Source organism: Microcebus murinus, chromosome 1 (genome assembly GCF_040939455.1).
Source record: "Microcebus murinus isolate Inina chromosome 1, M.murinus_Inina_mat1.0, whole genome shotgun sequence".
In the NCBI taxonomy this organism is placed as follows: domain Eukaryota; kingdom Metazoa; phylum Chordata; class Mammalia; order Primates; family Cheirogaleidae; genus Microcebus; species Microcebus murinus.
The window spans coordinates 157787919-157809957 of NC_134104.1; the positions used below are offsets into that span (position 1 = coordinate 157787919).

The window sequence follows — 22039 nt, forward strand, 5'->3', positions numbered from 1 at the left end:
TAATGGGTTTTGTGCACTCCAGTATGCTGCTGCTCCTCTATACCACATAATAGTTAAGAGCATAGGCTTTAGGGTCAGAATGATTTCAGTCTGAACTCTAGTTTTCTTTTAGTAGTTCTAAGAATTTGTGCAAGTTCTCATCTATAAACTGTGATAATACTTCACAAGTTTAAACAAGATATGGTCAGGAAAGTGGCTCTATGTCTAGGATATGGTAAACAATAAATACGTGCTTTTATTATCTTAGGCTAATTAAATAACAACTTTTAGAAGATTATTATTGATAAACCAACTAAAATCTGGAGACAGTTACCTCATTTTAAAAACAGCTCTCCCTTTTTAGCTATCACCAATTAAAGGGCTCTCCTAACTCAGGATGGTAACACTGCATCCTTGGTGGCTGTGCTCTTTAAGGTGAGAAATTTGCCTTCAGCTTGAGTTAGAGCTTGTTAGCTGCCCGCTGCAGCATTAATAATCATAAATGGATCTAAATTTTTTGTTAACTTATTGTCTTAGTTTTCTACAGCTGCTATAACAAATTACTACAAACATAGGGGCTTAAAACAACACAGATTTTATTATCTTAGTTCTAGAAGTCAGAAGTCCAAAATAGATCTCACTTGGCTAAAATCAAGGTGTTAGCAGGGCTGCATGCCTTCTGGAGGTTCTAATGGAGATTCTGTTTCCTTGCCTTTTCCAGCTTCTAGAGTGGCTTGCATTCCTTGGCTTCTTGTTCCCTTCCTTGATCTTCAAAGCCAGCTGTATAGGATCTTCAAATCTCTCTCCAACTGAATCTTTCTTTCCCATTTAAGGATTCTTGTGATTACACTGGGACCACACATAATCCAAGATAGTGTCTCCAACTCAAGGTCAGTTATTAGCAAACTTAATTTCCCTCTGCCATATAACCCAACAAATTCACATGTTCCAGAGATTAGAATGTGGACATACTTGGGGGCCATTATTCTGTCTTACACACTCATGTATCTTTTCAGAACAAATAACTTCAATTGCCAGGATTTTGAAGGGAATGGTGATGATATTTTGACAACAAGTGTGGAAGGATGCTCTAGTTAAGGGGAACATAGCTTCCACAGGAAGGTGTGTATGCAAGATACCTATGTAGTTTAAAAACTGAGCCCTTTTAACTATGACTGCAATAACTTCACTGCTGTCTTTTTATTTATTTATTTTTGGAGACAGAGTCTCACTTTGTTGCCCAGACTAAAGTGAGTGCCATGGCGTCAACCTAGCTCACAGCAACCTCAAACTCCTGGGCTCAAGCAATCCTTCTGCCTCAGCCTCCCGAGTAGCTGGGACTACAGGCATGCACCACTATGCCTGGCTAATTTTTTCTATATATATTAGCTGGCCAATTAATTTCTTTCTATTTATAGTAGAGACGGGGTCTCGCTATGCTCAGGGTGGTTTCGAACTCCTGACCTTGAGTGATCCTCCTGCCTTGGCCTCCCAGAGTGCTAGGATTACAGGCATGAACCACTGTGCCCGGCCTTCACTGCTATCTTAAAAGATATTAAATAATTTTTAAAAATATTCTTCACTCTCAAGGAACTAGGGAAAGAAAAACAAACTAAACCCATAGCAAGCAGAAGGAAGGAAATAATAAACAGAGCAGAGTTAAATAAAATAGAGAATAAAAATAAATAGAAAAAAATTAACAAAACTAATAGTTGGGTTTTTGAAATGATCAACAAAATTAACAAATCCTTAACTAGATTAACAAAGGAAAAAAGAGAGATGATTCAAGTAACTAAAATCAGAAATGAAGAGGGGACATTACAACAGATGCCGCAGGAAAAAAAAAGGGTTATGAGACAGTAGTATGAAAAATTATATGCCAACAAATTGGATAACCTAGAAGAAATGGATAATTTCCTAAAAACACAGAACCTACCAAGATTGAAAATGAAGAAATAGAAAGCCTGAATACACCTATAACTAGTAAGGAGACTGAGTAAGCAATCAAAAATCTTCTAAGACAAAGAGTTCTAGACCTGATAGTTTCACTAGTGAATTTTACAAAACATGTAAATAACACCAAGCCTTCTCAAACTTTCCCAAAAATTGGAAGAGGGATCACTTCCTAACTCATTCTATGAGGCTAGCATTGCCCTCATAACAAAGCCAGACAAAGACACTACAAGAAAACTACAGATCAGTATCCTTTATAAACAGTGATGCAAAAATCCTCAATAAAACATTATCAAACAGAATTCAGCAGCATATTAACAGGAACACATACCAAGACCAAATGGAATTTATTCCACAGCACACACAGTGTTGACTAGAACTGGCTAGAGTGGGCATCAATGTCTTGTTCTTGATCTTACAGGGAAACCTTTTAGTCTTTTACCATTGAATATGATGTTTGCCATGGGTTTTTCATATATGACCTTTATTATATTGAAGTAACTTATTTCTATTACTAGTTTGCTCCTTTTATCATGAAAGGGTGGCTGAATTTTGTCAAATGCTTTTTCCACATCAATTGAGATGACTATTTGCTTGTTTTCCTTCATTCTGTTAACTGATCAATTTTTGCATGTCGAACCATCCTTGCATTCCAGGAAAACATCCAAAAAGGAAATTAAGAAAACAACTCCATTTACAGTAATATCAAAAAGAATAAAATACTTAGGAATAAAAGTAACCAAGGAAAGTAAAAGAGTTGTATACCGAAAACTACACAACACTGCTGAAATTAAAGATGACACAAACAAATGGAAAGACATCCCATGTTCATGGAAGACTTAATATTGTTAAGACAACAATATTATCCAAAGTAATCTACAGAGTCAATGCAATCCCTATCTAAATCCCAATGGCATTTTTTGCAGAAACACAAAAATCCATCCTAAAATTCATATGGAATCTCAAGGGGCCCCAAATAACCAAAACAATCTCAAAAAAGAACAGCAAAGATGGATACTCACACTTCCAAATTTCAAAACTTAGTACAAAACTACAGTAATCAAAATAGTGTGCTACTGGCATAAAGACAGATAGACCAATGGAATAGAATAGTGCTGAGAAATAAACTCTCAGATATATGAGCAAAAGATTTTTGACAACGGTCCCAAGACCATTCAATGAGGAGGAAAGGACAGTGTTTTCAACAAATGGTGCTGGAAAAACTGAATATCCATATGTAAAGAATGAAGCTGGGCTGGTCCGATGGTAGTGGGTTATCAGAACTTATTCACATTAGTGTCACTAAAGTTGGTATTCAACCCCCCACTGCTAAATTTGACTGGCTTTTAAAAAAAAAAAAAAAAAAAAAAGAATGAAGCTGGATCCATACTTAACACTGTATACAAAAATTAATACAAAATGGCCGGGCGCTGTGGCTCACGCCTGTAATCCTAGCTCTTGGGAGGCCGAGGCGGGCGGATTGCTCAAGGTCAGGAGTTCAAAACCAGCCTGAGCAAGAGCGAGACCCCGTCTCTACTATAAACAGAAAGAAATTAATTGGCCAACTGATATATATATTAAAAAAAATTAGCCGGGCATAGTGGCGCATGCCTGTAGTCCCAGCTACTCGGGAGGCTGAGGCAGAAGGATCACTCGAGCCCAGGAGTTTGAGGTTGCTGTGAGCTAGGCTGACGCCACGGCACTCACTCTAGCCTGGACAACAAAGTGAGACTCTGTCTCAAAAAAAAAAAAAAAAAATTAATACAAAATGGATCAAAGACCTAAATGTAAGAGACAGAATTATTAAACTCTCAGAAGAAAACATAGGGCAAAAGCTTCACAATACTGGATTTGGTGTTGATTTCTTGGATATGACACCAAAGGCATAGGCAACAAAAGAAAAAACAGACAAAGTGGACTTCATGAAAATTAAAACCTTTTGTGTACCAGAGGACACTATCAACAGAGTGAGAAGGCAACTAACAGAATGGCAGAATATATCTGCAAACCATCTGTCTGATAAGAGATTAATATCCAGAATACATAGAGAACTAAAACTCAACAACAGAAACACCAAACAATCTAATTCAAAAATGGGCAAAACATGTGAACAGACATTTCTGCAAAGAAAATGTACAAATGGATCATAAGCAAATAAAAAAATGTTCAACATCACTAATCGCTAGGGAAAGGCAAATCAAAACCACAATGATAGGCCTGGCGTGGTGGCTCACGCCTGTAATCCTAGCACTCTGGGTGGCCAAAGCAGGAGGATCGTTTGAGCTCAGGAGTTTGAGACCAGCCTGAGGAAGAACAAGACCCCATCTCTACTAAAAGAATAGAAAGAAATTAGCTGGACAACTAAAAAAAATAAAAATTAAAAAATATATATATATATAAAAATTAGCCAGGCATGGTGGTGCATGCTTGTAATCCCAGCTACTCGGGAGGCTGAGGCAGAAAGAGCCTCAGCCTCCCGCTTGAGCCCAGGAGTTTCAGGTTGCTGTGAGCTAGGCTTACACCACAGCACTCTGGGCCAGGCAACAGAGAGAGACTCTGTCTCAAAAAAAAAACCACAATGATATACCAACTCTCACCCACCATGATGGCTACCATCAAAAAAACAGAAAATAGCTGGGCGCAGTGGCTCACGCCTGTAATCCTAGCACTGAGAGGCTGAGGCGGGCGGATTCCTCAAGGTCAGGAGTTTGAAAGCAGCCTGAGCAAGACCCCGCCTCTACTAAAAATAGAAAGAAATTAATTGACCAACTAAAAATATATACTCAAAAAATTAGCCAGGCATGCTGGTGCACGCCTGTAGTTCCAGCTACTCGGGAGGCTGAGGCAGTAGGATTGCTTGAGCCCAGGAGATTGAGGTTGCTGTGAGCTAGGCTGACGCCACGCCACGGCACTCTAGCCTGAGGAACAAAGTGATACTCTGTTTCAATCAATCAATCAATCAATCAATCAAAAACAAAAAACCAGAAAATAACAAGTGTTAATGAGGTTCCAGAGAAACTGAATTGTGTGCATTATTAGTGGGAATTTAAAATGGTGCAGCTGCTATTGAACACGATATGGTGGTTCCTCAAAAAATTAGAAGTAGAACTACTATACGATCCAGCCATCTCACTTCCTTGAGATATCCAAAAGAATTGAAAGCAGGATCTCAAAGATGTATTTACACACCTATATGTTCATTGTAGCATTATTCCCAATAGTCAAGAGATGAAAGGAACTCAAGAGCCCATCAATGGATGAATGGGTAAACAAAATGTGACATACACATACAGTGGAATATTATTCAGCCTCAAAAATGAAGGAAATCCTGTCACATGCTACAACATGGATGAATAATCTTGAGGGCATTATGCTAAGTGAAATAAGACAGTCTCAAAATGACAAATACTGTATGATTCCACTTATATGAGGTATCTAAAGTAGTCAAATTCATAGAAACAGGAAGTAGAATGGTGGTTGCCTGGGGCTATAAGGAGGGAGTAATGGGGAGTAGTTTAATGGGTACAGAGTTTTAGTTTTGAAATACCAAAAATTTCTAGAGGTTTTTGCACAACACTAATACACGTAATACTTATAGAACTGTATATTTAAAAATGGTTAAGATTGCACATTTTATATGTTTTTTTCCCCACAACTAAATTTTTTTTTTCTTTGAGACAGAGTCTCACTATGCTGTTCAGGCTGGTCTCAAACTCCTGGGTTCATGCAATCCTCCCACCTTAGCCTCCCAAGTAGCTGGGACTACAGGTGTGCACCACCATGTCTTGCTCAAAAAAAATTTTAATTAAAAAAAGTTACCACATTTTGACAACAACTAAGACTAAAATTGGACCCCAGTATCATTTAAGCCATTCCTGCCAAAGAAAAACTCAGTTGCCAAACATGGACGCTGGACAAAATCCTTCCCACTGTACTGGTGTGCTTCTAACTCACCTTCGCTTAGGTGCCCTAATGAAGAGCTCACAGAGTAGTCTTCCCTGCTCATCCTTATAGTCTCGGATGGTGTTATAGAGTTCATGGCACACAGCAATCTACATATAGGAAAAGGGAAAAAAAATCACCATCAGTCCAAGCGTAAGGGGATTATCTACTAAATCTACTATTCTTCAATACAAACATATCCATAAAAGGCAAATAGAGAAGAAAAAAGATGAGTTCCCAAATTACCACATAGAAACCGAAGCCTGAAATATGTTGATAGTATCGATCCTTTAAAATAATCTATTAATACTTTATTATATTTTTGGTTGATTGATATCTTTCATCAGATTTATGCTACTGGTGATTTTTTTCTTTTAAAGTAAATGAGTTAATATTGGTGATAAGTCCTTCAACAGAAGGGCTTCTCACTACATGGAGAATAAAAATCTAAACTCCTAACATTGCTTATGAAGGCCCTACATACTCTGGCTGGTTGGAGCTCACCAGTTTCCTTCTTTATCCTGACCATATCCGCAATCATGACATTGAACCCATCCCTAATCCAGGCCCTCTGCCTGAAACACTCTTCCCAAGGGCTCTGCAGGGTTGGTGTCTTCTCATAAAAGAATCTTCCAGAATACTGAGGCCAAAACAGCCCAAATCACCCAAACTTTTCTTCTTAGCACTTATTATTAGCTAAGAATACTTTATTTATTTGTTCACTTACTTACATTCTACTTCCCCCACATTGGAATCTAACCTCCATGTAAAATCTGGACTTATCTCACACATGGCTATATCCCAACCATGAGAACAGTATACATAACAGGCACACAATTATTTAATGAATGAATATATAACACACTGATATTCTTGATTATTTCAAAATATTAGATTATACTACTACCATAAGACTTTTGGCTAAATACATACTTTTCATAAAAGAAAGGTTAAGATCAAGCCAGAGAAAAAAGTGGAGAGGCTTTGCATCTTAATGCATCTTAACCATTTATCATTAAAAGAAGGGTAGAGGAATTATGGAAAAAGCAAGCAGAAACTGTGTGATCCAAGTTACTCACAGGATCTACAGTTGGAAGATTGGAAAGTCTCCTCCTTTTCCTGCTTGGGCCTGGTGTGGACACAGAATGGTGACCATCATCAAAGTCGCCACTGACACTGCTGGAAGGGGAGGTAGCTCTTCTTCTCTTGGAACCCATGGAATCCAACTTCTTCTATAAGAAATAATTAGGCGTGTTCTTATATTTAAATTTTGACTTTGCCACCAAGCCCTCAGCTGATCACCTGCCACCAAACTTCTGGCTCACTTAGGAAGATATTTTAACTTGCTGCAAAGGAGTTTAACTAGCTATAAGTTTTTTTTTAATTTAAGTTCTGGATCTTGTTGCTTTTGCCTTTTCACTTACCAGAATGCTACATTTTCAGTTTTGATGGGACAAATTCAACAAAAATGTACTCATTTGTATATCAACAATTTTGAATGACTCAATCACTTCTGGTCCCAAGTTTACTCTAGACTGGAGTTTCCCAACCCACATGTAGTGGTATATCAGTATGCTGGAGGTACTGCTCTCTCAGCCCCTGAGGCAATCAGGCAAGCCTGGGTGACAGAGGCCCCAAGGTAGTCACCTCTGGAGTCAAGAGCCTCATTTGTTTTCCCATGTGCCTTACAATTATGACCATTTTCCAGGAGGGCCATTACACAGAAAAAAGTAGGAAGCACTGCCTAAGACAAATGAGTGGTGCAAAAAAGGTAAGGGGACAGAGCACAATTAGCCATTTAGCATTTTAGACATACCCTAAAATTAACACACCCTGAAAATGAATTTTCACCATTCACTGAAGCAGGATCCACAGAGATACTTCTAGAAAACACTTGACATTTGCCATACATAGGCAAAATTAGCAAAACTGTCCTTTGAAACTCTTCTGTTAATCTAAACTACTTCATTTTCAGTTATATGTGGTATTCTATTCCCCATAAATTTTGAAATCATAGTTTTAAGTCTCAGTAAATAATTTGGAATAGCACCTCATAATGTGAGCTTTTAGGTCTAGGTCCTGCATGGTTGTTCAGAAACACACAAATATTTCATTGGTTTGGGGCTGGCTGCTAAGTAACCAATCTTAACGAAACTTTACAAACATGCATTTGACAATAACACAAGAAACGCAACCACTGGAATGATCTGCTACTGACAGAAAGGGTGTAAACCAAAGAAAGTCCTACAATGCTTATGCAATTTACTAATAATAACAGTACCAAATGGTATATTGTGATTTCAAAGGATATTTTAAAGCTAAAAGAAAAAACAGATCCCAGTTTCACTCACTGACATTCAATTTCAGGAAATTAAGATACCAGCAGCTGAATAATTATGAACAGTAGAGCACTGGTTGCCAGTAGTATGGAGAGAAAAGCTGGGGATCTCCAGGGAACAGAAAGCTGGAGCAAAATAAGCAAATAAAAAAATCCTGGTAAGTAATAAGAAACAAGAGAAGTCTCCTATCTCTTTCTTCAAACTAAAGTACACATAGTGCTTTAAAACAGAATCTACTATGATGACGTTCCTTCCTTTAGGTTTTGGTTTATTATACATTATTATGCATTACTTTGAAATTGGCTAAAAGTAGCTAAAAGCTTCAAAATGCTTAGGCCAAAACTTAGCCAAGTTTTGCTGATTTTTGTTCATTATATAAAAGGCTGATAAACTTGCTTCAATTCATTAAGATAAAAAATTTAGGAATCCTTGGTAAACAATCTATGACAAGGACACAAATGAATTTGATGAAGATAAGGAGGGAATACTTATGGAAAGGATAACAAAAATTTAAGAAAGGTGGAAGGGAAAAGGCAAGGAAGGACAGAAAAGGGAAAGGGTGTAGATGATCAGTAATTTACCAGCTTTACCAGAGCACAACCAGCGCCTCGAAAAGCCAGTCTCCTCATTATGTCTGTAGGCCAACTGAAGCCAGTGGGAGAAGGCAGGGCTATAGAAGTGCTGATTCAGTGTTAGTGTATTCAAAACTGAAAGAGAAGAACAAGGTAGAGAAAGAGGAAATAGAAAAGCAGGGTCAGAAGGAGTAAAAATGAGTACGAATAGATAGAAAACATTCAAATAGAACTGCTAAAGAAAGGTAACAGAACTGGAGAAAATAGGTACATCAGTTCTATGGTACCTATCAAACAAACCACTTGCAAAGGCTTGGGCACTAACAGTACCCAGCATTTCTTTCATTTTAAAACCAAATCCTTGCTCAGGAGTGGTGGCTCAAGCCTGTAATCCTAGCACTCTGGGAGGTTCAAGTGGGTGGATTGTTCAAGGTCAGGAGTTGGAAACCAAGGCTGAGCAAGAGTGAGACACCATCTCTACTAAAAAGAAAGAAATTAATTAGAAAGAAATTAATAGAAAGAAATTAATTGGCCAACTAAAAAATATATATAAAAGAAATTAGCTGGGCATGGTGGCACATGCCTGTAGTTCCAGCTACTTGGGAGGCTGAGACAGAAGGATGGCTTGAGCGCCCAGGAGATTGACGTTGCTGTGAGCTAGGCTGATGCCATGGCACGCTACACTCTAGCCCGGGCAACAGAGTGAAACTCTGTCTCCAAAAAAAAAAAAAAACCACCAAATCCTTTCGTATGTTTTTAAAGATGTTTCATTGAGGTTCCCCTTTATTCACATGGAATGACTGTCAATTCCAGGAATGAAGCATGCCTGCCCAACTGTCCCCTAGTCAATAAGAGTAGAGTTCAATCACAGAGCTAGAATAGAGAGTAAACACATGTGGAAGGCTCACTCACATGTGACACCAAGTGTTGGCAAGTCAGAACAAACCGAGAATGGCTCACGTGAGCAAAGAGTCTGGAAAACTCTTCCCTATAAAAATTCAGAGTAAGACAATATTTCTTTCCAAAAGTCCTATCTGCATTGGGAAGAAATCATATATAATAAGTTTAACAAGGTTAAAAAAACTCTTTAACCACTTTGGCAAGAGCTCAAAATTACTTTTACAAATAGTCCACTGAAAATCAAATGACAAAAAACGTAAATTATCAGTATGTGTATATAGTTGAGATGATATAATATCCCACAATCTTTGAATCATTTCTTTGATAAGACAAGAAACAGACACAACTTACGGATAATTTTCAAGTATTTTCTCATCCAAAGAATACATTTTAAAATGTTATGTTGAAAGTTTGGCAAGAGAGTTAATGTTGTGAGGTGAGAGAAGCGACAGGACCTATGCTGGTAAGACCAGAATAGGAGTCCTAGGTCTTTTAGCTCTAGTTATCTGTTTGATATTGCCTGAATCACAACCTCTCAGATCTGTTTTTTCATCTTTAAAATGAGAACAGTAAAGTGTACCTATATCTTTTGATTTGTTGTGACAGTGAAATGAGACTATGCATGAAATCATTTTGAAATTCGAAAGCACAACTCTAGGACTGCATGCTCCCTGGGCACAGGAATAGTATCTTATTAATTTTATTAGCCCTGTCTTATCTGGGTGCTCAATTTATCTTTTTAATAAATGTATTAAAAGTACAATTAGGGCCGGGCGCGGTGGCTCACGCCTGTAATCCTAGCTCTCTGGGAGGCCGAGGTGGGCGGATTGCTCGAGGTCGGGAGTTCAAAACCAGCCTGAGCAAGAGCGAGACCCCGTCTCTACTATAAATAGAAAGAAACTAATTGGCCAACTAATATATATAGAAAAAATTAGCCGGGCATGGTGGCGCATGCCTGTAGTCCCAGCTACTTGGGAGGCTGAGACAGAAGGATCGCTTGAGCCCAGGAGTCTGAGGTTGCTGTGAGCTAGGCTGATGCCACGGCACTCACTCTAGCCTGGGCAACAAAGTGAGACTCTGTCTCAAAAAAAAAAAAAAAAAAGTACAATTAAGTGCAACCTTTAGGAAAAGCTTGTGTAGTTTTAAAGGTGTGTAAGCATCCCTTTGGCATTTTTTTTCCATGAAGAGGAAAGAAATAGATTCTGCAGCTCAATTTCAGGTTTTAAAACCGCCATGATTACAGTCACAAGTTCAAAAGTCTGACAACCAATGATAATTTACAGTGGACAGTAAAGAATACTTTATAATGTGCAACTGGGGAAATAGTCAACATAGCAAATAGTTTATTTTGACAGTTTATAAACTTTAAGTACTCCCCTGTATTTCTAGTGATAGTCAGTACTGTAATACATGCTTAAAACAAAAATCTTAGAAAACAGAAGACTCAAAGAAAAAAATGCACCTATAATCCTACTTCCCAAAGAAAAATCACGTTGGTGTTGAGAATTTTCGGTATGTATCTATGCCTTAGTTACCTATTTTTTTTTCACCAAAGTGTCAACAAACCATATGTATTATTTTGCAGCCTATGTTTTAACTTAGGGAAGATTCTTTCAAGTTAACATCCTTTTTCAAGATTTTGATGGCATGATTTTAGCCTATCATACAGATATACTACAATTTATTTATCTTGGGGATTTGGGTATAATATTAATATCGGTGGTATTTTGTACATTCCTAAAGCCAAAGAAAGTAATCAAGGCCCTTCCATTCATAACATATTTGTTTTAATCTGAAACACCTCTTTAAAAGGCACTATCCAACATCCATTTTGAATCTTAAAATCCAAAATACTGACAATGTTAATAATAAAGCAAAAATTATACTACTTTTTAATATTTACATTGTGTCCAATTTGCCTATGAATTATATTCGGGAAAAATGCACTACCAAATGGGAAAAAACACCTAAAATCATTTTTGAGGAGTCCTAGTGTGTTGTAAATTAAAATGTTCTGCTCTAACACATGCTTCCATAATTTAAAGAATGTCTATATTCAGTATAATGTGTACTTGTTTTTCAGGATTTCTTCTATATTTTTACAACTCTTTCTCCCCCTTTAAAACTTCTTCCTCATAATAACAAAACTATGCTTCCCCAAACCAGGAAATGTACGCTTTTCAAAACCGCGATTCTTTGTGGGGTTAAGAAGCTCAAATACCTAGCTTCTACTCTAAATACAAATTCCACTGATAAAAATACTCGGAAAAAATACGGAAAGAAAAAAAGATCATCAGGAGAGTTTGTGTCGCACCGTCAAAAAACCACCACCAAAAAAGGAGGCCCAGAGCGGCGGAGAAAATGAAGGATCTTCCCGACCTGTCACTGGTAAGGGGACTAAGGAAAACGTTGACAGCTTTGAAGCTGCCCCGCGACGAGCGGGAAAGCAGGGCGCCGGGAGTTTCTGGGCCGTGGCGCGCCTTTGTCCCGGCTGGCAGGTGCGGCAAGGCTGCGGGGCCCGTCCCGAGGCCCGCCGCCACACCCCGCCCCGCCCGCGCGCCGGCCCGACCGGCGCGTCCGCACGGCCGGGGCGGGGCCTCCGCGGCGGCTCCCGCCCGCCCGGGCCCACACAAAGGCCCGGCAGCTGGCCGAGGGGGAACGGCCCCGCCCGCCCCGGTCCCAGCCTTACCCAGCCACTCCGCCGCCTGCAGCCCCGGCCGCGGTCACCGACCGCCGCGCCCCGCCCCGTGGCCGCCACGGCTGCTGCTATTGCTCCTCCGGCCGCGGCCGCTGCCGTCGCTCGGGCACCCGCCGCCCTCACCGCCCTCACCCCTCCCGGTGCCGCCGCAAAACCAGCCCGGGCGGCCGCCAAGCAATCCCGGATCCTCACGACACTGCGTGCGCGCGCACACGAAAGGACGGTGGCGCACTTTACGGCGGCAGCGTAATTGCGTGGCGCTCGTCAGAGGCCTTAGTTCGCACGTGGCGCCTGCGGCGTTATCTGTTGCCGCTGCTTCAGCTGCCACTGTCGTTTCCTCAGCCAGTATGAAGCGACCAAGTGAGTGGGGTCGGGAGGTGGCCGTGGAGGGAGCCCTGTTTGGTGGTCGCCGAACCCACCCGGGCGCTCTTCTGCGGAGGTTGTGGTGGGAGCCTATGGGTAGGCCGCCGCCTTGTCCCCACGTAGAACCGAGAGTTGAAAGACCTTAGGTCGATCCTGTTAACCGCGGGCTCATTGTGCGGAAGGAAAACTGGGCCAGGTTCTCATTAGGAAATAGCGTCTGAGTCAGGCTTCGTGCCCGAAATTTGTTTTTTTGCGGGCACGTGCACGTCGGCTAAGAGCTGCCTCGCAAACCCACTGTTCTTTCCTGCCTTGTGATCTGTAATGCTTGAGACGAAGTGGCTGTCGTTTGGGGTCTCCTGCGTGTGATTCCATTCAAATGTGGGAAGAGTAGGTGCAGGGAACTTGGACTCCAATTTGGGTCTATTGAATCAAATTCTTTGGGACTTGCGAGTGGCATATATGTTTGTGTGAAACGCCCCACATGGTTCTTAACGTTAGGTTTGACAGCTAATAACACAAAGGACGTGATTTCCATAGTGGGCTTACCAAAAACTAAGCAGACCAATTGTATTAGTCTGTTTGTCATGTGCTTTTTTTCTAGAGTTGAAAAAAGCAAGTAAACGCATGACCTGCCACAAGAGGTATAAAATCCAAAAAAAGGTAAGTGTGGTAAGGAGAGTTATGGCAAATATATTGCTAACCTGATTTCTGCTTCCCTGTCCTCATGGAGAAGTCTGGATTAATATGATTTAGTCTTGGGAAATAGGATTGGACCATGGGCATAAGCCGTCAGGCATCAGGAGTGCAGCTGTGGGAAAGTGCAGTAATTTGGTGATAAGAAAGTCAGTAAACTCTGCTCAACGTATTAATAATTTCTGCAGAGAGCCTTCTAAAGTTTTGTTCTGTTTTGTTTGAGACAGAGTCTTGTTTTTGTCGCCCTGGGTCGAGTGCAGTTGCTTCTTGTCATAGCTCATTGCAACCTCAAACTCCTGGGCTTGAGTGATCCCCTTGCCTCAGCTTTCCAAGTAGCTGGAACGACAGGCTAATTTTTTCTATTTTTGGTAGAGATGAGGTCACTTACTCAGGCTGGTCTCCAACTCCAGAACTCAAGCAATCCTCTTTTCTCAGCCTCCTAGAGTACTAGGATTACAGGCATGAGCCACTATACCTAGCTTAAAGATATTTTCTTTGATTTATACATAAATATGTATGCTCTCTGTATGAGTCCAATTAAAGCTCCATATTCCTAGGACATTTTCCAGGCATAACCAAACTGCAGCCAGATTGGTTTCTCACTTGAATTCTGCTTAAATGAAAATATTTTTGTAAACAGATAACCTTTGTTTATTATAATAGGTCCGAGAGCACCATCGAAAATTGAGGAAGGAGGCTAAAAAACGGGGTCACAAGAAGCCTAGGAAAGATCCAGGAGTTCCAAATAGTGCTCCCTTTAAGGAGGCTCTTCTTCGTGAGGCTGAGCTAAGGAAACAGCGGGTAAGTTATGTTAGCCGAAATTTTCAGTGAGCCATGTAGTGTGGGTATGTTTTTTAAGAGTAAGGTAACAGCACTAGTCACCGGCTTACCTATTTATTTTATGGCTCGGACACAGCTTGAAGAACTAAAACAGCAGCAGAAACTTGACAGGCAGAAGGAACAAGATAAGAAAAGAAAACTTGAAACTAATCCTGGTGTTAAGCTATCTAATGTGGAACCCATGAAAGAGGTATGATTAGGTCCCTTTGTAAATGAGATGAATTCTGACATAGAAGTAAAACACTTGCAAAGGGCAAGGGCTGCTGAGCTTCTTGGGTAGAAGAAAACTGAGTTCATACTCTTTCTTACCTTATTTAAAATATCAACTGCACTACTGCTAATCAGTTATGGAAAATGGAGACACAGGTTACAACTGTTGTACTTATAATTTTGTGTCCTTTTCACCTTCATATTCTAGGAATTTGGACATTGCAAAACTAAGAACAAAGCCATTTCGGGTAAACAGAGTTCAAAGAAGTTGTATTGTCAAGAACTTAAAAAGGTATCTGAGCCTAGGTCAGTGTCTATTAATGGTAACAAGGTTTAAAAGACTCAAATGATTTCTTTTTTTTTTTTTTGAGACAGAGTCTCACTTTGTTGCCCAGGCTAGAGTGAGTGCCATGGCGTCAGCCTAGCCCACAGCAACCTCAATCTCTGGACTCAAGCAATCCTCCTGCCTTAGCCTCCCAAGTAGCTGGGACTACAGGCATACGCCACCATGCCCGGCTAATTTTTTTTCTCTATATATTAGTTGGCCAATTAATTTCTATTTATAGTAGAGACAGGGTCTTGCTCTTGCTCAGGCTGGTTTCGAACTCCTGACCTTGAGCAATCCACCCGCCTCAGCCTCCCAGAGTGCTAAGATTACAGGCGTGAGCCACCGCACCCGGCCTCAAATAATTTCTTGACCTAATACCAGCCTTGTAAAGATGGAAGTAAGAGTTCACCTGAGCTTGGAAGAATCCTTTAGCAATTTGGCTTATCCTTTTTAAGGCCTCTCCTCTTGTGTTTAGCTGATGATAGTATTTTCTTTGCTTTTAAATTTTTTCATAGACACAGTTATTTCCCCAAGCATGACTTAACAAAGTGGCACATTGTGTTAAAGAAACACATTGACATAGTGTTTTTTAAGATTGAGGAAAGTATATTAATGTAAGCAGTGTCAAAATAAGTACTGAAGTACTCTGTTGAAACCTAAGTGAAGAAGGTCAGGATGGTGATGTCATCTTTGGGTGGTTGCTCCACAGCATTCCCATCCCCCATTGTTCATTTTCTCAGGCTCCCTACCCGCTGTGGATAGGACCTGACTGTGCCTCTCAGCAACTCTTGGCAAAGCCAAAAGGGCTTATCAAACTACATAATTCACTATGGGCTGATTGTGTATTTAGATAGCTGGGGCTATTTGTACTTTTGAAATCCATGTTGATCAGAGGCTGCTGAACAAGCCTATGCATTTTATTTTCCTGTGAGAAATGATGAGTTGTCAACATTCTTCATACCAAAGTGAAGACATGAGATCCAACTCTGATCTCCCCTTGCTGATCATGTCAGTAGGCTCCTGTTGAAGGTATTACCAGAGCAAGGGATGCAGTTCTGATCATTTTTTCCTTGCTTGCCAGGTGATTGAAGCCTCAGATGTTGTGCTAGAGGTGTTGGATGCCAGAGATCCTCTTGGTTGCAGGTGTCCTCAGGTAGAAAAGGCCATTGTTCAGCATGGACAGAAAAAGCTGGTACTTGTATTAAATAAATCAGGTGAGCCTGTTGTCCTCCATGTGCACTGGTGAGGTATGAGGAAAACATCTTAACAGTCTGATTGTCACTGAGAGACTGGTAAGATCCAACTCTGACCTCAGCAGAGCCAGAGCATTGAACTCTGGTTGCCAAAGACAGTGCTGGGCAGTGGGGGTAGGGTGGGTTTTACAAGTTATTCGACTGGTTTCTACTTACCATTGTAGCTTATTTAAGAGTGTGAGCTTCTATGCTCAGCTTACTGAGTAGTATATTTCATGTAGGAAGTTATGACTATGTGCCAAATTCCCCACACCTACACTATGTTGAGTATTAGTTCAGGAGTGAGATAAATTGGGATGGATATGACAAAATATTTAAGTGAAATGCATAATTATGTATCTGAATTTGAGCAGCAGGAACAGGAACAACCAGAACCAAGATTTATGAAGCAGAAAGTTGAAATGGAACCCAGAATTATTGGGGTTAGGAAACAGATGGCTGCAAGCTGAGAGTAAATTCTGGAAATAGAGGTATCAGGTTAGTGGGGTCATAATACAGATGTTAAATCTGTCCTGAAAAGGTGAACAATGCAGAGGGGATTGAAGTACAGGAGTGTAGATATTGAGCTCTGTTAAGAAAAGGGCAGCACACTAAGATAAGAATCTGCTTTGGCTCTTGTCATTCAAAATTTCTAAACCATGACAGACAGTCCACTTAGAAATGTAAATGAATGTTGATCTTATACGCAGTTGAGTAAAGAAGTTGTCAAGCATTTAATGCACAGAATAAAGAAAATATTTGGGGTTAAAAAAAAAAAAAAAAGAAAAGGGCAGCATAGTAGGAGAGTTTATCTTCCCCCAATTTTCTACTTAAATTGAAAAAACAGAAGAGGCAAACCAGAGTAAAATCAGCAGTTTACTATGTATTGCAGATTAATCTCAACAAAATGACTAAATGGAGCACTGTCTTATTTCTAATTCCTGTCAGATCTGGTACCAATGGAGAATTTGGAGAGCTGGCTAAATTATTTGAAGAAAGAATTGCCAACAGTGGTGTTCAAAGCCTCAACAAATCCGAGGGACAAAGGGAGAATAACCAAGGTACTCTTTACTCCTAGTGGTGAGAAATGTGGTTCTTTCAGATTTTGGATGGTTGAAATATGATGAGTTTACAAAATCTTGATTTAAAAAAATGAAAAATTACAAGATCCAACTCTGATTTCATCCGGAGATCATCTGGAAGGCAGTAAAGTATAGTGATTTTAAGAGCTGGGTGCTAGAGTCAGATTGCTTGGTTTTTACTCACTTGTCACAATAATTAAACTAATTATTTGGAATTTCAATATGTGAAGGTAAAGAAGAAAGCTGCTCCATTCAAAAGTAAAGTCTGCTTTGGGAAAGAGGGCCTTTGGAAACTTCTTGAAGGTTTTCAGGAGACTTATGGCAAAGCCATTCAAGTTGGAGTAATTGGTGAGTTTATTTAAAGTATCAAGATTCTCATGTTAAGTAATAGTGTTGTTAAATAAAGGGCTTGCTCAAATATTAGCTTTTTGCCCACCTTACCAAAAACTTAAAGAAAAAAACTTAATTGCTGCCTGATTCAGTTGTTTTGGCTGAGCACTGTAGGAAGTTGGCTTCTAAAAATTCTTGGTTTGTTTGAATTAATATTCTTTTCCTGCCCTTTAATTACTTGTGCAAGAAATGAAGAAGCTACGGTTGGTCTTAGAGGTGAAGTGAAGACGCTCAGATCCAACTCTGATCTTGCACTAAACATCAGGCAAATGTAAAATTTGGCAGTGAAAATTTTATAGCTACCAATACATATGTTTTACATTTGTTCATTTTCCATTTATTTGTAGGCTTCCCAAATGTGGGGAAAAGCAGCATCATCAATAGCTTAAAACAAGAATGGATATGTAATGTTGGTGTATCCATGGGGCTCACAAGGTATATTGAGCTGTTCCATAATTATACTGTTTTATTTGGGTTTTTTGGCTCTATCCTAGGCTTCAGTGTAATCGCTTCATCATAGCTCACTGCAGCCTCAAAATCCTGATCTCAAGCAATCCTCCTGCCTCAACCTCCCTAGTAGCTGGGACTAACAGCACACACCACCACAACTGGCTAATTTTTTCTATTTTTGGTAAAGATGGGGTCTCACTCTTTTTTTTTTTTTTTTATTTTAGCGTATTATGGGGGTACAAGTGTTAAGGTTACATATATTGCCCGTGCCCCCCTCCCCCTTGAGTAAGAGCTTCAAGTGTGTTCATCCCTCAAACATTGCACATCTTAATCGTGGTTGTATATACCCATCCCTTCCTCCACCCTCCTGACACCCGATAAATGTTACTCCTATATGTCCGCTTAGGTGTTGATCCGTTAATACCAATTTGCTGGTGAGTACATGTGGTGCTGGTTTTTCCAATCTTGAGATAATTCACTTAGTAGAATGGGTTCCAGCTTTATCCAGGAATATATGAGATGCTATATCACCATTGTTTCTTATTTTTTATTTTTTTTTTCTTTTTTTTTTTGAGACAGAGTCTCACTTTGTTGCCCAGGCTAGAGTGAGTGCCGTGGCGTCAGCCTAGCTCACAGCAACCTCAAACTCCTGGGCTCAAGCGATCCTTCTGTCTCAGCCTCCCAAGTAGCTGGGACTACAGGCATGCGCCACCATGCCCGGCTAATTTTTTCTATATATATTAGTTGGCCAATTAGTTTCTTTCTATTTATAGTAGAGACGGGGTCTCGCTCTTGCTCAGGCTGGTTTCGAACTCCTGACCTCGAGCAATCCGCCCGCCTCGGCCTCCCAGAGAGCTAGGATTACAGGCGTGAGCCACCGCGCCCGGCCATCACCATTGTTTCTTAAAGCTTAGTAGTATTCCATGGTATACATATACCACATTTTATTAATCCACTCATGAATTGATGGGCACTTTGGTTGTTTCCACAGCTTTGCAATTGTGAATTGTGCTGCTGTAAACATTCGACTGCATATGTCTTTTTCATAAAGTGACTTTTGATCTATTAGGTAGATGCCCAGTAGTGGAATTGCTGGATCAAATGGTAGATCTACTTGTATTGCTTTGAGGTATCTCAAGATGGGGTCTCACTCTTGGTCAGGCTGGTCTCAAACTCCTGACCTCAAGCGATCCTCCCACCTTAGCCTCCCAGAGTGCTAGGATTATAGATAGGCATGAGCCACGGTGCCTAGCCTTTTTTTTTTTTTTTTTTTGACAGAGTCTTACTCTGTTGCCCAAGCTAGAGTGCTCTGGTGTCAGCCTAGCTCATAGCAACCTCAAACTCCTGGGCTCAAGCGATCCTCCTGCCTCAGCCTCCCAAGTAGCTGGGACTACAGGGATGCGCCACCATGCCCGGCTAATTTCTTCTATGTATTTTTAGTTAGCCAATTAATTTCTTTTTTAGTAGAGACGGGGTCTTGCTTTTGCTCAGGCTGGTTTCAAACTCCTGACCTCGAGCAATCTGCCAGCCTCAGCCTCCCAGAGTGCTAGGATTACAAGTGTGAGCCACCATTCCCAGCTTAGCCTGGAATATTTTATTTTTGTAGATGACTAAATATGATTTCATTTTGATTATCTTGAGAAAGACAATTTTCTTTTTTTTTTTTTTTGAGACAGAGTCTCGCTTTGTTGCCCAGACTAGAGTGAGTGCCGTGGCGTCAGCCTAGCTCACAGCAACCTCAAACTCCTGGGCTCAAGCGATCCTACTGCCTCAGCCTCCCGAGTAGCTGGGACTACAGGCATGTGCCACGATGCCCGGCTAATTTTTTTTTTATATATATATCAGTTGGCCAGTTAATTTCTTTGTATTTATAGTAGAGACGGGGTCTCACTCTTGCTCAGGCTGGTTTTGAACTCCTGACCTCGAGCAATCCGCCCACCTCGGCCTCCCAGAGAGCTAGGATTACAGGCGTGAGCCACCGCGCCCAGCCTCTTTTCTTTTTTCTTTTCTTTTTTTTTTTTTTAAAGCTGTCAATGAAAGGAAGAGGGTTAAGCCATTGCCATGTTGGGGAAGAATTGACTGGAGTGGGACAACTGTCCACAATATAGTTTGAAAGACAAATAAGATTAGGAGGAAAGCTGCCTCAGAGGAAGTGATGTTTGAACTAGGCCTTTAGGAATGAATAAAAGTTTCCCAGATAGAAGGGATATTTACAGTAGAAAAGATACCATGTGTTTAGGTCAGTATGTAAGTTATAGCCTAGTGTTGTTTCTCTTCAGAAGAGGTGGATATGCTATTAAGGTTTTAGATAAACATGAAGCAAATGATGATAAACTGGATCTGACTGACTGTGCTGAGTTTGTTCAATCCAACCCTGAGCTTCGTGTTCTGTCATTTGCCCTCTAGATAAACCAGTGTCCCCATCAATTCCATTTATCTTCTTTTAGGAGCATGCAGGTTGTCCCCTTGGACAAGCATATCACAATCATAGATAGTCCATGCTTCATTGTATCTCCATTTAACTCCTCCACTGCACTTGCTCTGCGAAGTCCAGCAAGTATTGAAGTGTTAAAGCCAGTGGAGGCTGCCAGTGCTATCCTGTCTCAGGCTGACACTCGACAGGTAAAAGAATCCCTTCCTTTGAGGTCCTTACCACCATTTCATCTTTTATCATAAGCATTTTATGTGTACTACATCAGATAATGACAGTTCTATTTATTTTTTTTAGGTAGTACTGAAATATACTGTCCCAGACTTTAAGAATTCTCTGGAATTTTTTACTATGCTTGCTCAGAGAAGAGGTCTGCACCAAAAAGGTGGAACCCCAAACATTGAAGGTGCTGCCAAACTGCTGTGGTCTGAGTGGACTGGGTAAGGCTTCTTTTTGTTGGCATTTTGTTGATCACATAGAATAAAGGAAACTGATTTTTGACAAATCTTGTTTTTAATGACAGTGCCTCATTAGGTTACTATTGCCATCCTCCTACATTCTGGACAACTCCTCCACATTTTAATGAGACTATTATTGCAGACATGAAATGTGGTTTTAATCTGGAAGAACTGGAAAAGAACAATGCACACAGCATAAAAGGTGAGACTTGTGTTTGCCTGCTGTCTTTGTTGGCTGATAGGCCAGTAAGGCCCTATCTGTTTACATGGGATTTGTTCATTTCCTAGCCATCAGGGGCCCTCTTTTGGCCAACAGTATCCTTTTCCACTCTTTGGGTATGACAAGTGGAATAATAGAGGGAAAGGACATACATGAAGTAGTGCCAAAACAGAAAGAGGAAGAAGAGGAGGAGAAGGAAGATGAAATGAACAGTGACCAGGAAACTGTTGATAATAAAATTGATGTAAGTATGTTCTCCATTTCTTAAAGAGTTGTTTAAAGCTGAGGTGAGTTTTGTAGCATTATAATGTATAATGAATGGTAAGGGGCACAAGTTAGAAATTAAATAATTTCAATTTAGGTATTTGAGGCTTGTGATCATTATTAGCCTTTATTTTGGACATCTGTTACATATACCGTCAAAGACTTAATTTTTCCAGGTACCCAATTACTTGGATTAGTGAGCAAAGGCTACTAATCCAGCACCTTTTTTTGGTCCCACAGGAAAAGAGCTCAGACATGTCCCCAGCAGAAGAGACATGGGAGGTGCTGCCTGAGGAGTCTACAGCAGGTGAGTCTGGGGCAAAGAGCTTCTAACAAAGCATCATGGTATAGAATCACTCAGGCTTTTTAAAAATAAAATCTCTATTTTCCTGAAATATAGGTGAACAGCCTGCAAGATCTTTTACCTTGGATAAACTGATTGAAGAGGATGATGCTTATGATTTCAGTACAGATTATGTGTAATAACAATGTCCTTTTATGAGAGGTTTTAACATTGTAAGACTGCTAAAGTGTTGTGTATAATGTGCATTTGTTATGGTGTGTGACATAAGCTGTAAATTTTGTGAATGTTGTATTCATTAAAACAATAAGGCAATTACAATATCTCGTATCACCTCTTATAATACCATATGAGTAGATGGAAATAGTTATCTGGAAGCAAACAACAAAAAAAC

General features: G+C 40.2%; 2 protein-coding genes and 3 non-coding genes across 46 annotated transcripts in view; 4 read left to right on the plus strand and 1 right to left on the minus strand.

Moving 5' to 3' along the window:
* The window catches only part of PBRM1 (polybromo 1), a 129163-nt gene extending 116623 nt beyond the window's left edge, over positions 1-12540 (minus strand). For 11 of the 42 annotated variants that reach the window (XM_076008388.1, XM_076008386.1, XM_076008371.1 and 8 more), the window contains exons 1-4: positions 12375-12516; positions 8795-8920; positions 6954-7106; positions 5887-5984 (exon numbers count right to left, since the gene is read on the minus strand). In XM_076008388.1, the coding sequence (XP_075864503.1) occupies positions 5887-5984; positions 6954-7106; positions 8795-8842 (299 nt within the window). In that variant the 5' untranslated portion in view covers positions 8843-8920; positions 12375-12516. Of the gene's footprint in view, positions 1-5886; positions 5985-6953; positions 7107-8794; positions 8921-12374 lie in introns of all 42 variants that reach the window. The other 31 variants (XM_076008409.1, XM_012771548.2, XM_076008394.1 and 28 more) reach the window with 10 other exon arrangements.
* Positions 12541-12568: 28 nt separating this feature from the next.
* Positions 12569-21968, plus strand: GNL3 (G protein nucleolar 3). Its single transcript, XM_076008416.1, has 15 exons — positions 12569-12743; positions 13348-13406; positions 14103-14240; positions 14356-14469; positions 14698-14781; positions 15899-16031; positions 16998-17110; positions 17362-17479; positions 17869-17956; positions 20419-20593; positions 20700-20842; positions 20926-21062; positions 21149-21324; positions 21585-21651; positions 21745-21968. Exons 1-15 carry the CDS (start codon positions 12731-12733, stop codon positions 21825-21827), a joined length of 1641 nt encoding a protein of 546 aa, XP_075864531.1. The 5' UTR covers positions 12569-12730; the 3' UTR covers positions 21828-21968.
* On the plus strand, positions 16062-16139 carry LOC142875459 (small nucleolar RNA SNORD19). Its single transcript, XR_012922811.1, has one exon. It is a non-coding gene; the product is annotated as a small nucleolar RNA SNORD19 (small nucleolar RNA).
* LOC142875474 (small nucleolar RNA SNORD19B) lies at positions 17157-17240 on the plus strand. Its single transcript, XR_012922827.1, has one exon. It is a non-coding gene; the product is annotated as a small nucleolar RNA SNORD19B (small nucleolar RNA).
* LOC142875462 (small nucleolar RNA SNORD69) lies at positions 20283-20359 on the plus strand. The gene has a single exon (XR_012922816.1). It is a non-coding gene; the product is annotated as a small nucleolar RNA SNORD69 (small nucleolar RNA).
* Positions 21969-22039: the final 71 nt, after the last annotated feature.